The sequence below is a fragment of the Pan paniscus genome, chromosome 15, assembly GCF_029289425.2.
Source record: "Pan paniscus chromosome 15, NHGRI_mPanPan1-v2.0_pri, whole genome shotgun sequence".
In the NCBI taxonomy this organism is placed as follows: Eukaryota; Metazoa; Chordata; class Mammalia; order Primates; family Hominidae; genus Pan; species Pan paniscus.
This window is the reverse complement of record NC_073264.2, coordinates 39,051,904-39,065,481: the sequence shown is the minus strand read 5'-3', so window position 1 is coordinate 39,065,481 and position 13,578 is coordinate 39,051,904. Positions and strand designations below refer to the sequence as shown.

The following is a 13,578-nucleotide window of genomic DNA, read 5'->3' as shown; positions in this document are numbered from 1 at the left end:
GTGCCATGATTTAATAAGAGAAATCACATTTAACTATAGTCCCTCCAACTCTTCACTTTAAGCTGATAAACTTTGCCTTCATTGAAAATATAGGAGCTATCTGACTTGAATACTTACCTCATTTTCTTAAACAAAATATACATTCCCAGGGAAGGAAGATGCTTTCTTCATATAATGCACAACACCTCTTCCCTGGGAGTTCAGTTGTATCACTTGTGTTCTATGTCCCATCCACATTTGCCTACTCAGAGGCTTCACTCTTTCAATATCCTGACTTTTCTGTATCATCTGAAATTGTGATCAGTACTCTGAAATTTTACTAGGCAGAGAAACTGCAGAAAGGATACTAAAGAGGCAAGAATGAGGAGGAAGTTCCAGATAACAGAGTTGAATGAGGGGGTCCCCTAAATCTAAGTTTGAAGCTATACATATCCCAGACTAACTCCTGAACCACCCACAAATCCCTTCTCATTATTCCAGAAATAATCACTGCCATAGTTTGATGTATATAATTTCAAGGTTTCTTTATAGATATACAAGCACTATTATACACACATACATGCATACACATACAGCTTTGTTAAAATATATTCCCACATAAACATCCAAAAATATGTTAATTGTGACTTATTTCTCAATGGTAGCATTGCTGTATTGTCTAAGTTTTTACAATGAGTATGTATTATTTTTACTATCAAATATTAATAAAATAAGTACAATATTTTTAAGGAAACAAGATCTTGCTATGTAACTTTCTAGAAGGATGTAAAAAGGAAAGGAAATGCAGACCATGGATGAACTTTTATGAAGAAGAATTATAGTCCCAGATCACTGAAAGTAAATAATACAAAGAAAAGGAACATGATAAAAGAGGGGACTGGCTGTTTACATCTACCCCAAAAGGTAAGTATTTCTTCCTGTACTGCAAGTTTAAATCATGTTTTCATAGCCATGAATATGGTTCATGGTTTTTCATTTGGAGGAACCGGAGTAAATTAACCTGCTAGCTATCACTCCAGTCTGAGAAAGTCAAGCCTTTGGGTTAGAATATGTATACATACAGTTAATCTGAGATGAGATGTAAGACAATTTAAGGAAACAGAAATTTTGAACAGTTCAAATGTTTTGCTCAATATATCGTTGATGTAAAAATAAGGACGATTTTACTACCCAAATCAAGGGATATTTGAGCTGGACATTACTTCAGAAATCATGTGGATAGGCTATTCATCTTCTAGATGGGGAAACAAATATTCAAGGAAATTAAGTAGCTCGGCCTAGTCACTGAGGATCTAGTGAATGAAGGTTGGGATATGGATGTATACAAATTCCTGATCCAGAGTTCTTGCTCCTAGAACATCACTGCTGCCAGCTTTTAGAGAAGCAGAGTGATAAATGAAAGTCAAAATAGGCCTGATGGCCAGGCGCAGTGGTTCATGCCTATAATCTCAGCCCTTTGGGAGCCCAAGGTGGGTGGATTGCTTGAGACCAGAAGTTCAAGACCAGCCTGGGCAACATGGCGAAACCCTGCCTCTACCAAAAAAAAAAAAAAAAAATGCAAAAATTAGCCACACTTGGTGGCACCCACCTGTAGGCCCAGCTACTTGAGATGATGAAGTGGGAGAATCCCTTGAGCCTGGGAGGCAGAGGTTGCAGTGAGCCAAGATCACACCATTGCACTCCAGTCTGGGCAATGGAAATGAAACCATGTCTCAAAAACAAACAAACAAACAAAAAACAAAACCAAAAAGTGGAAGGATAAAACAACTAAGGAAAACATAACAACTCCTGCTTGGAGGAAAATAAATTCTGCTTCTCTGAGGAATGCAGCAGCACAAGATGAGCCAAGAAAAACAGGTCTGAGACCACAGGGTCACTCGCAGGAGCAGGTCAAGTGAGTTAAGACTAAGGACAATTATTCTAGAAAGGGGCACAAGAAGATGCATTCAGAGGGATAGGAATGCCATTGGCAAACAGGCTGGTAGCCTGGATCTCAGATGAAGAATATTACTCAGTCCTGGAAGACAGAACGTTGGCAGAGATCAAGAGGCTAGCAATTCAGAAAAGCCCACATAGGAGGTAAGGCAGTGGGTACAAGGGAGTCAAGGCAGCCACTATTCATCAATAGGAAGAGCTCACTGTGGGTCAGCCAGCTACTGAGGAAGGTCTCCTCTACACCCTCAGGCTGCTCTGTCAACACTGAGCTCAGAGACCAAAGCAGAGGGAAACTTCTAGAGAAACAATGAAGCTGCGAAGTTATTGCAAACTTTGGCAACCTACCATGACCTAGCTGAGGAGGGAAGCAACAGGGCTAAGGGGATAAAAGGAAATGCATGAATCTGGGTGAGATGGCTCCAGTAGCTTTCTGCAGGAGTGACTTTCCACAGCCATAATTCAACTTGATGTATAAGAACATACGCAATCTGCTTCCCACCATTAAGGGAGGCCAGCCAAGAATGGGTGTGATTAAATAACCTTCATGGTTGGACATAAAATGGTAAGAAGCAAATCTGTGAATTATCAAATTAAGATTAGTGAGAAAAGGCCAGGTGTGGTGACTCATGCCTGTAATCCCAGCACTTTGGGAGGCTGAGGCAGGTGGATCACCTGAAGTCAGGAATTCGAGACCAGCCTGGCCAACATGACAAAACCCTGTCTCTACTAAAAATACGAAAAATTAGCCAGGTGTGGTGGCACACGCCTGTACTCCCAGCTACTTGGGAGGCTAAGGCATGGGAATCACTTGAACCTGGGAGGCAGAGGTTGAAGTGAGCCGAGGTGCTACTGCACTCCAGCCTGGGCAACAGCGAGACTCTGTCTCAAAAAAAAAAAAAAAAAAGTGGGAAAAAAGTCTCAAAGTATAGGAACAAAATTATTTTTCAAGTTGCTCCATAGTTGTTAGTTTTGAACAATTCATATCTACATTCATATGTGGTGAATTAGTTTGAATTAAGATTTTTTTAAAAAGGTAGGAAAGTTGTACTAACAATACTCCCACAGTTTGTTTTACTGCCTCCACCAAAAGGTTCATCCTATGGTTCCTGTTACACCCATTGGCAGCACATACAAATTTCAGAGTCAGTTATTAGAAGGCAAAGAAATCTTTTTAAATGGTAAAACTTTATAATATTCAGAATGATAAAAGGTCAGTAAGAAGACCACACCCCACAGAAGCAGCATTTGATCAGTTTATATCCTTTTTTTAGATAGAAGTCATTTAGGTTGTGGCCAAAATGGTGCTGTGTGCATTACCCTTTCCAGGATGGTGAAGATTCATAATACTTTAAAATCAGTAAATGTATTGAAAATGTATAAGCAAACTTCTAGTTCTGATCTAAAACATTTATCAACTTAGAAAACCTACTTGCAGTCTCCTACAAATGAACTAACAAAAAAATTTCCAGATACTATATTTGTTGCAGACGAAACTTAAGCATATGTAGTATACAGAGAACACGAGACTTGAATGGCATTCTCCGCTATGGTTGGCCTCTGTTCCACTCTGTCACTCACACTTATGAAGTACTATGCCCCAGTCTTCTCAAGGACAATAAGTCACCATTTCAAGAAATAATTAACTCTTTTACAGACAGCAAGTCTCTATAACTATAAAGTGAACAATTTTTTTTTATTCTCTTACCATCAGGAAAGTCTTTACTTTTCAAAAGGACACAAGTTTAATAAATTTTGTGATGTCTGGGGATATCTAAAAAGAAACCTCAGATCTTTTTGGAAACTATTTTGCACAATACTTTTGTTATAAGAAAGTTATGTCCTGAATACTTAATAATGAACACATTTGGAATTTCAGTGGTTATTATTTCAGGTCCCTACATAATTTTAAATATACTGGCTACTATTACTTTCAAGTAAGGAAAAAACTATTTCTGTGTTGATTCCTAAATAAGAGCTTACAATATTAAAAAAATTATTTACTTTTTTTTTTTTTTGAGATGGAGTCTCGCTCTGTCGCCCAGGCTGGAGTGCAGTGGCACATCTCGGCTCACTGCAAGCTCCACCTCCTGGGTTCACGCCATTCTCCTGCCTCAGCCTCCCAAACAGCTGGGACTACAGGTGCCCGCCATCACACCTGGGTAATTTTTTTGTATTTTTAGTAGAGACGGGGTTTCACTGCGTTAGCCACGATGGTCTCGATCTCCTGACCTCGTGATCTGTCCGCCTCAGCCTCCCAAAGTGCTGGGATTACAAGGGTGAGTCACTGCACCGGGCCCAAAATTATCTAGATTTATAACTCAATTCAATAATTTAAAAATTAAAAATACTTAAATATCTATTTTGAATGAGTAGAATTTGTGTGGAGCAGGAGTTGTTTTTTGTTACTAAATCACTTCAAATAACTTGTTTGGGTTTTTTACTTTCTGGAAGATTTCAGTTAGCCATCAAATTGATTTAGTCTTACCTCATGTCCTTAAATCAGTCCCCTATTTAAATTATCATTTGAATCATTCACATACTTATACTAAGAGATATCCATATATTTTTAAATGAGGGTTTGTCTTTCTTTTTTTTTTTTTTTTTTTTTTTTAAGATGGAGTTTCACTCTGTCATCCATGCTGGAGTGCAGTGGCCTGATCTCAGCTCATTGCAACCTCCACCTCCCAGGTTCAACCTCTTCTCAGCCTCCTGAGTAGCTGGGACTACAGGCACACACCACCATGCCCAGCTAATTTTTGTATTTTTGGTAGAGAGGGGTTTCACCATGTTGGCCAGGCTGGTCTTGAACTCCTGACTTCAGTTGATCCGCCCGCCTCTGCCTCCCAAAGTGCTGGGATTACAGGCATGAGCCACGGCGCCCAGCCAGAGGTTTGTCTTTCAAAGAGTGAAAGGTTCATATGTTCAGTGCAGAATAAAATAATAACTTCATGGGGTGAGATTATAAAATTAAGGTCAAAACCACAATATATTTCTTAAACTATAAGAAAATCACTTAAACAAGACCTTTCAAGAGATTTTGGAGGCTTGGATAACTCTTCATACACGAATATAAGTTTTTGTTGTTTCAATCTTTTCTTCCACCTCATCTTCTTTTTCTTGGGATAAACAATGTAACTAATGCCAGCTTTTTTAGACGCTTCAATGAGAGTCAAAGAGAGATTTCTCAAACTGTGTTTTTTGCACATGTTATCAAAGATGTCATCTATATTTTCTTTCACATGGTTGGGCTCCTCAGTTTTATTTTGCTTAGTGAGCTGGAGCTGACGTTTCAATTCCTTTGCTTTCTGAAACATAACCTCTTTTATACTGCTTTGCATATCATTCTTGATTTCCAAAGGAGCTATGATCTTCTCCTTCCTCAAGTCTGCAGAAGATTTTACTCGCTTAGTAAGCAAGCAAAGAGGTAGAAAAAACGTAAAATCAATTTAGTTGCTATGCATTCAAAATTAATTAATTCTGTTACAATTACTATTAATGTGGTTTGGTCACTTAATTTAAAAGTTTAAAAATCAGTATTCTTAAAATTATTCAAAAGTCAGCTGATAAAGTTAATAGTGGGTTAGTTCAAGCAAAGTACAATAATTTGGTTGGTCATATGACATTTCATTAGATATATGTAAACAGCACTATAAATTAGATATGTATTATGATTTTCTATATTTTAATTGAAAGAGAATGCTCTCTATATATCCAAATAAATTATATGCTGTACTTTTATATTTAATGCAAAAAAACTGGTAGAAGGGGCAAAAGCTGTTAAAATGCCTTATTCCATAAAAATCAATTTGGGTTTTCTTTCAAAAGCGCTTTAACAACACTGAATTTCTACACAATACCATTCAAATATTCTCCATAATAACTTTCAATTTAATATTTATAATAGGAAGTAACAGAATCCCAACCTATTACAGTATTTATTTTATCTAATCATTAGAGAATCAGCTTAATTTTTAATAATACTATTATTTATTATAACATTAATAATTATATAATTTTAATAATTATGCATTAATACTTGAAACTCTAATACTCATTACTTACACAAGATAAATTACTTTAAATCCTTTGATATAGCATTTCCTGCCTATTGAGCCATCGTCAATAAGTTAAATGCATTTCATTTGCTAATAAATAATTTGTTATACAGATGTAGTTCTTTATAGTCAATTTTGGCCCAAATTTCAAACATAATAATTTCATACAAGCCAGTTATGTACTTTAAGATATGTACTAAAGTACAACAGAGATATTGACCATCTGCAACTTACTGTACTCCCCCATCTCAAGAAACTATATAAAACTCAATATGTAATTAGACTAGAGAATATAATATAGAAGTAGATGCTTTTAAAAAAAAAATAAGGTGATTATTATTCCTAGGAATATAAATGTTTCTTTTAGAGAGTAAAAACTGTAAAATTATAATACCCTTAGTTGTGTAGGTTGTGCACTAAACCATTTTTGGATACTTTCAAATGATGCAGATTTTCTTGGTAAGAAACACTGTGAAATAATCAAATGAAAAATATACATTAGTCACAGATACTATTTGATAAGCTAAAATATATAATACTTGGCTAATAACTGTTTAGGTAAATTAATGAAATTCAGAAATACTGATTAAAATACAGATACTGAGTTTGAAGTCACTGACTTTATATAGAGGAAGAGAACTTAAAATCTATGAATTAATGTAGAAAAGTGTATAATAATAAAAACTGGGTTTTTTTTAAATTCAACTTGATATAACAAACACCAAGTACCTGCTATGTACAAGGTAGTATAATGCAAAGCTACCCAGCTGGTGTAGGTGGCACTGGTGTGTGTGAATGTGTGACAGATATGCTGAGCCATGAATCCCCTTAACCCTGGGGCTGCATTAGTGGGAGCCCCTGGACAGTCACCTCTAATCATGAGCAATCTCAACCTTTTAGTTCAGGAAACCACGCAAGTGTTACCACTTACTATAATAACACCCAGACTGGTGTTATTATATTAAGAGTTGGAAAGCTCTACTAAACTAGAGTGCAAAGTACAAAGAAAATGCTATGTTCCATGTCCTTAAGCACAATAACGATGCAAACAGCAATAAAGAAATATCTAGGCCAGATCCAGTGGCTTACACCTGCAATCCCAACAGTTTGGGAGGCTGAGGCAGGAGGATCACTTAAGCCTAGGAGTTTTGAGACCAGTCTGGGCAACATAGTGAGACCCCATTTCTAAAAAAATAAAAAATAAACTAGCTGTGTATAGTAGTGCACACTTGTAGTCCCAGATACTCAAGAGGCTGAGGTGGGAGAATCACTTGAGCCCGGGAGGTCCAGGCTGCAGTAAGCCATGATTTTACCACTGTACTCCAGCCTGGTAGATGGAGTGAGATTTTGTCTCAAAAAGAAAAGACTATATTAGGCACTAGTGAGAGAAAAATAAAACCATGTCCTAATTGTACCCCATAAAGTTCAGGTCATTGGATACACTGTAGTTAGTTATACTAAAACTCATGATTATGCATCTGATCACCGTTTAAAGCAATCAGTCTTACTCTGCTTCATGGCCACAGTTTCTCCATTTAGTCAAAGACTCATAAACATGTTCCTTTGATATTGAAGACCTACACAAGAATGAGTGAAAAAACTAGAAATGTTAGAAAAACTCACAACAAATATCCTGCTATTGATTAGTGAATAACATCTTCTAACAGTCATAAAAACAGCATATTTGAGAAAGTAGAAATGTATCTTCAGCAAGGATAGCACTGAATGGTCTGAGCCATTTTCCAAAATGAGGAAGTACTAAGAAAAAAAAAAATTTTTTTTGAGACAGTCTCCCACTGTTGCCCTCGATCTCCTGGGCTCAAACCATCCTCCCACCTCAGCCCCCTAAGTAGCTGAGATACAGGCACGTGCCACCACATCCAGCTAATTTTTTTGTTTTTTTACTAGAGATGGGGTTTCACCATATTGGGCAGGCTGGTCTGTAACTCCTGGCCTCAAGTGATCTGCCCACCTCAGACTCCCAAAATGCCAGGATTACAGACATGAGCCACCATGCCTGGCCCCAAGAAATAATTTCTGGAATTACCATAATTAATATTTGTACTGTAGGCAGATAGAGTAAATAATCCTAATTAAGAACAAAAATTGTACATACCCAAAAATTTGTTCTGCTATGTTGATGTAAAGTAATGACACTGCTTTTATATGAAAATTTATCAGTTAAAAGTCTGCTTGCTTGAACACTCTGTGATAAAAAGATAACAATTTTAAATTATGTTTTGGAGTACTTTTTAAAAGCCTATGATGACTGTTACTTCATAGTACAACATTATTAACAAAAGAACCAAAGAGAAAACATATGAAAGTAGTATAATTCTAGAAAACACTTACCAGAGATGCATCAAAGCCCAGCTATAGCCTTAGTATTTGGCCAAAACCTGCAATTTGGCTTCAGTGTTGGCATTTAGCAAAATGGTTACTTCCACATTATTTCTGGCATCCTTAATCTTAGGAGTGATCAATGATCCTATGATCTCATAGGTTAACATTGAATTTATGTAGCATATTAATATCAGGATTATGAACAAGACATATCTAGTTTTCTTGTCAACACATGAATATTCATTTTTAAATACAAGCAATCATTCTAAATGTAAACTGGAATGAAATTTGCCTTAAGTGCTTTATACTTTGAATTCTATCGGTTAAGTATGTAGATATATTTATTGTTGTAAGAGTAAACTGCCACAATGATTAAGGTTATTATTAAATGTGCTACTTCTCTATCTTGTAATCAGTGGTTTGGATATGCAGAAACCTAGAAGACCTAAATTTGACACCCGGGTAGATTAATGATTAATTAAATCATACTACTACTTTGCTTTTTTAAATTGTTAGGTCTCGAACACTAACATTACAAATTTTAAAAATATTTATTGAATAAAAAGTCAGATTTTAAAAATATTATATAATTATTACCGACGATGGAGAAGGCTATGGGTAACTTAGGAATCACCAAGCATTGAGTTTTTGCTAAAAATCCTCTCAAGTTATATTTTCAGAAAGTAGTGATAGCACAATGTATGGTAAGATAATTACTGGGCATAATAGAAAGATACTTGGTCACTTTCATCATTATTCTTTAAAAACAAACTACATGGTATACCAGGGATTTTCAAACCATTTTGTCATATGCTTACACAAGATATTGAAATATGATGGAATAGCAGATATTACATATTTAAAAGAATGCTTTTAACAACAATAAGGACAAAAACCTTAGTACCATGCTTCATAGATATCAAAACTGCGGAACTTATTAACAATCAATGGTTGCTTATTTTAAAAAAAGAACATATATGCTGGAGCCTTGGAAACTGTCAAAATAACGCCCAAACTAAGGTGTCTTGAGAGGGCACTTACAGTGTTACTTATATGATATGCAATGGAAAAAAAAATCCTCCTACTCTACCCCAAAGATATTGTTGAAATTGGTATGCATGCAATAAAAGCTGGGATGCAAACAGAAATGGAAACAGTTTCCTTAAAAGTCAATAATGACTTCTGCTTCTAATTAGGTAACATTAGGAACTTTGCTGAGGACAACTGAGAGCTACATATAATTTGAAAAACAATGGTCAAAACATCAGAGAGCTAACAAGATGAAAAGACGAGCCAAAATCTGAGAAAAGACAAGGTACCAGAAAAGGTAAGCCTACTATTCAAAGATGCTTTGTTCTCAGTATGTTTGCCAAAACAACTACAACTCTGAGTTGCAGATTTGGCAATTTCTTGGGGCAAGGGTGACAAAAAATCTAAGCCCAGAATCTATCTGAGATGTGGAGCCTGATAAAACATCCCAATTATATATAAACTGGAATACCACAGGGGTACACTCTCAGATTAAAAGTGGGTGGAAGGAATCAACTTTCATGCAGACTTTTAGTCTGGGTTCTAACACGAGGGTAGTCAGAGAAACTCACACCTCAACTTTAGATTAAAGCTGTCTCTGAATAGTAAAGACCCCAGTTTCTAACAAAAATGTCCTTTGGAGGAAGAAAATGCCATAATGCCATTCTAAGTCTCAAATGTTTCCTTAAAATCATGTTTTAAATACAATGGTAAGCAAACATTCAAAGACAGACAGGTATACAAAGAAACAAAACACCATAACATAACAGATTTAGGGAAAAATAGAAATACTAAGAAGAACCATATAAAAAACAAGTTTAACAGTATATTATACACAACTAAAGAGAGAATTCGTGGACCTCACCTATAATATAGGTTAGAAGAAATTGTCCAGAATCCAATACCAAGCACAAGAGAAAAAAAGGTAACTAATACATGTGATTAAAGTCCCAGAAAATGAAATAGAGAATGGATAGAGATTACTAAAAATTTTCCATAGCTAATGAAAGATGTCAACTACAAACTCAAAGGATTTCAATATGTGATAAATAAAAAGAAATACACACCTAGACACATCATAGTGAAACTATAGGAAATGCAAATGAAAAACTTAAAACCAGCCAGGTTTAGGAGAAGCAGAAGATGCATTAGCTTCAAAGTCTTTACATTTAAGACTTACTTCTCAACAGCAATAATGAATGCCAGAAAATAATGGAACATCATTACTGTGTTAAAACATCTGCCAATATATTATACTCAGATAAAATATTCCTCAAGAATGAAATTATATGAAGACATTTTGAAACTAAGAAAAACCAGGGTTTTCACCAACTTGCAGACCTTCTACCCCTCCTCTTAAAACAAATTCTATAGGATACAATTTAGGCAGAGGGTAAAATGATTCCAGATATAAGTGTCTGACATTAGAGGAAAAAAAAAGAAAAGCCAAAAAAAGAGATAAATATATGGGTAAAATTTAAGGTATATTACATAAAATGAAATTTTAGTTTGGACTTTAAAAGCTAAGGATCTATCAAAGTAAAAGCGTAAGTCAAGAAGGGGTAAATGGAATCAAAGGATTCTGAAGTCACTGTATTTTCCTGGAGGAGTATAAAGGTATTAATGTATATTAGATATCAATAAGTTAAAGATGCATATTCTAGAGAAACAGCCACAGGAATAAGTAAAACATACCGTTGACCCTTGAATAATATGGGTTTGAACTTCATGGGTTCAGAAAATCTACTTATTTACAGATTTTCTTCCACCTCTGCCACCCCTGTAACAGCAAAATCAACCCCTCTTCTTCCTCTGCCTCAGCCTAATCAGTATAAAGACAACAGGCCAGGCCCGGTGGCTCACGCTTGTAAGCCCAGCACTTTGGGAGGCCGAGGTGGGCGGATCACAAGGTCAGGAGATTGAAGCCACGGTGAAACCCCGTCTCTACTAAAAATACAAAAAAATTAGCTGGGTGTGGTGGCGGGCGCCTGTAGTCTCAGCTACTCGGGAGGCTGAGGCAGAGAATGGCGTGAACCCAGGAGGCGGAGCTTGCAGTGAGCCGAGATTGTGCCACTGCACTCTAGCCTGGGCGACAGAGCAAGACTCCGTCTCAAAAAAAATAAATAAATAAAAGACAACAAAGTGAAGATCTTTATGATCGTCTACTTCCACTTAGTTAATAGTAAGTATATTTTCTCTTCCTTATAATCTTCTTAATACCATTTTCTTTTTTCTAGCTTACTTCATTGTAAGAATACAGTACATAAGGCCGGGCGTGGTGGCTCACGACTGTAATCCCAGCACTTTGGGAGGCCAAGGCGGGCAGATCACGAGGTCAGGAGATCGACACCATCCTGGCTAACACGGTGAAACCCCATCTGTACTAAAAATTACGAAAAATTAGCAAGGCGTGGTGGCGGGCTCCTGTAGTCCCAGCTACTCGGGAGGCTGAGGCAGGAGAATGGCGTGAACCCAGGAGGCAGAGCTTGCAGTGAGCCTAGATCGCGCCACTGCACTCCAGCCTGGGTGACAGAGCGAGACTCTGTCTCAAAAAAAAAAAAGAATACAGTACATAATACACATAACATAAAATATGTGTTAATTGGCTGTTTATCAGTAATGCTTCCAGTCAACAATAAGCTATTTGTAGTTAAGTTTTTGGAAAGTTGAAAGCTACACATGAATTTTCAACTGCGCAGGGATTGGCACCCCCAACCCTCACATTGTTCAAGGATCAATTATATATAACTTTTACAACAGAAATGATAAAACACAATACACCCAAATAATTGGCAAAAAATTAAGCATACAATGGGTAAGAAAATAAAAATAACAATAAAAAGTAGATGTAAATTTTAAATAGGTCCAATTAAAAAACAAAAAAAATCCAACTGTATTTGTTTTCATCTAATCACATGTTGTTTATAAAAGACACATCTAAAATATAAGAATACAGAAAGGTTATGTGTAAGGGAACAAATATTTAATGAAGGAAAATTGTTGTCAATGCATTAATGATAAAGATAGACTCTAAGGTAAAAGTGTTTACTAAAATAAAGTAGCTCAGTTCGTTACTGAAAGTTTTGACTCATAAACAATGTTTAACAATCCTTCATTTGTATGCATCTAATAACATGGCCCCAAAACATAAAAAGTAAAAATTGACACTATTACAGGAAAATATAGACAAATCTACACCACAGTGGCAGATTTAAACACCCAGCTGAGGTTGAGCAAAATGTCATTCTGCCTTCTTGTTTCAGCTGTCGTACTGTAAAGAAGTTTCCTTTTCAAGGCCTATTTAGTGTCGTGTTTTTCATATTTTTGTGCTTTTGGTTTGTGATTTTGCTCTTTAAAATGGTCCCCAGTATAGTGCTGAAGTGTTGGCTAGTGTTCCTAAGTGCAAGAAGGCTGCAATGTGCATTACAGAGAAAACAAATGTGTTACATAGCTTCTTTCAGGCATGAGTTATAGTGCTGTCAGCTATGACTTCAGTAGCAATGAATCAACAATATATATTAAATAAGGTGTCTTTAAACAGAAAAGCCCATAAAGCAAGGTTATGTATTGATCAGCTGATGAAAACCAGAGCCTCACAGGACCCTCGCCTTCTACTTCCCCTAAGAGCAACAGTTCAATATCAACTAATTCAGTGCTTGAGGTGACTTTATGGAACATAACTACCACAAATGACAAGAATCTACTGTACATGTTTATTGTATCTGTACCTCATACTAAAATGTAAACTCCATGAAATTAATGACCTTGAATTTTCATTGCTGCAGCTCCAGCCTCTAGAACAGTGGCTCACACATAGAGGTGACTGGCATGTATTTATCTGATGAATGAATGGAAAAATGACATGTAAAAAGACTTAAGTCTTCATTTTAAACAAGACCAAGAAGTTCCAAGTGGGATGAATGAGAACTACAGTGTCCGAATACTTATTATCAACATGACTGGAGGCTGCCTGGCAAGCAATTAGAAAAATAGAATTTTATGCCACATCAAATTGGAATGCAAGAGGCAGAGGAAAATAAATATACATCCACAAATACAAGTACTCCAAAATTTACCACACAAACCTTTCCAGAAAGAATTAGTCAAAAATATAATAAGGAAAACAAAAATGATTAGAAGAAAGGAAATGATGTAAGACAGAAGAAATTGTGGAAAGAAAGTCAGAAAAACATAGTTAAATCTATGTAATTATTGA

General features: G+C 36.1%; 1 protein-coding gene across 1 annotated transcript in view; it reads right to left on the bottom strand.

The window, feature by feature from the left end:
* TTC6 (tetratricopeptide repeat domain 6) overlaps window positions 1–13,578 on the bottom strand; it is a 233,531-nt gene that overhangs the window by 99,506 nt on the left and 120,447 nt on the right. The window contains exons 9-11 of the mRNA XM_055097529.2: window positions 8,107–8,196; window positions 6,385–6,459; window positions 4,960–5,339 (exon numbers count right to left, since the gene is read on the bottom strand). Coding sequence (XP_054953504.1) covers window positions 4,960–5,339; window positions 6,385–6,459; window positions 8,107–8,196 — 545 coding nt within the window. The remainder of the gene's footprint in view (window positions 1–4,959; window positions 5,340–6,384; window positions 6,460–8,106; window positions 8,197–13,578) is intronic.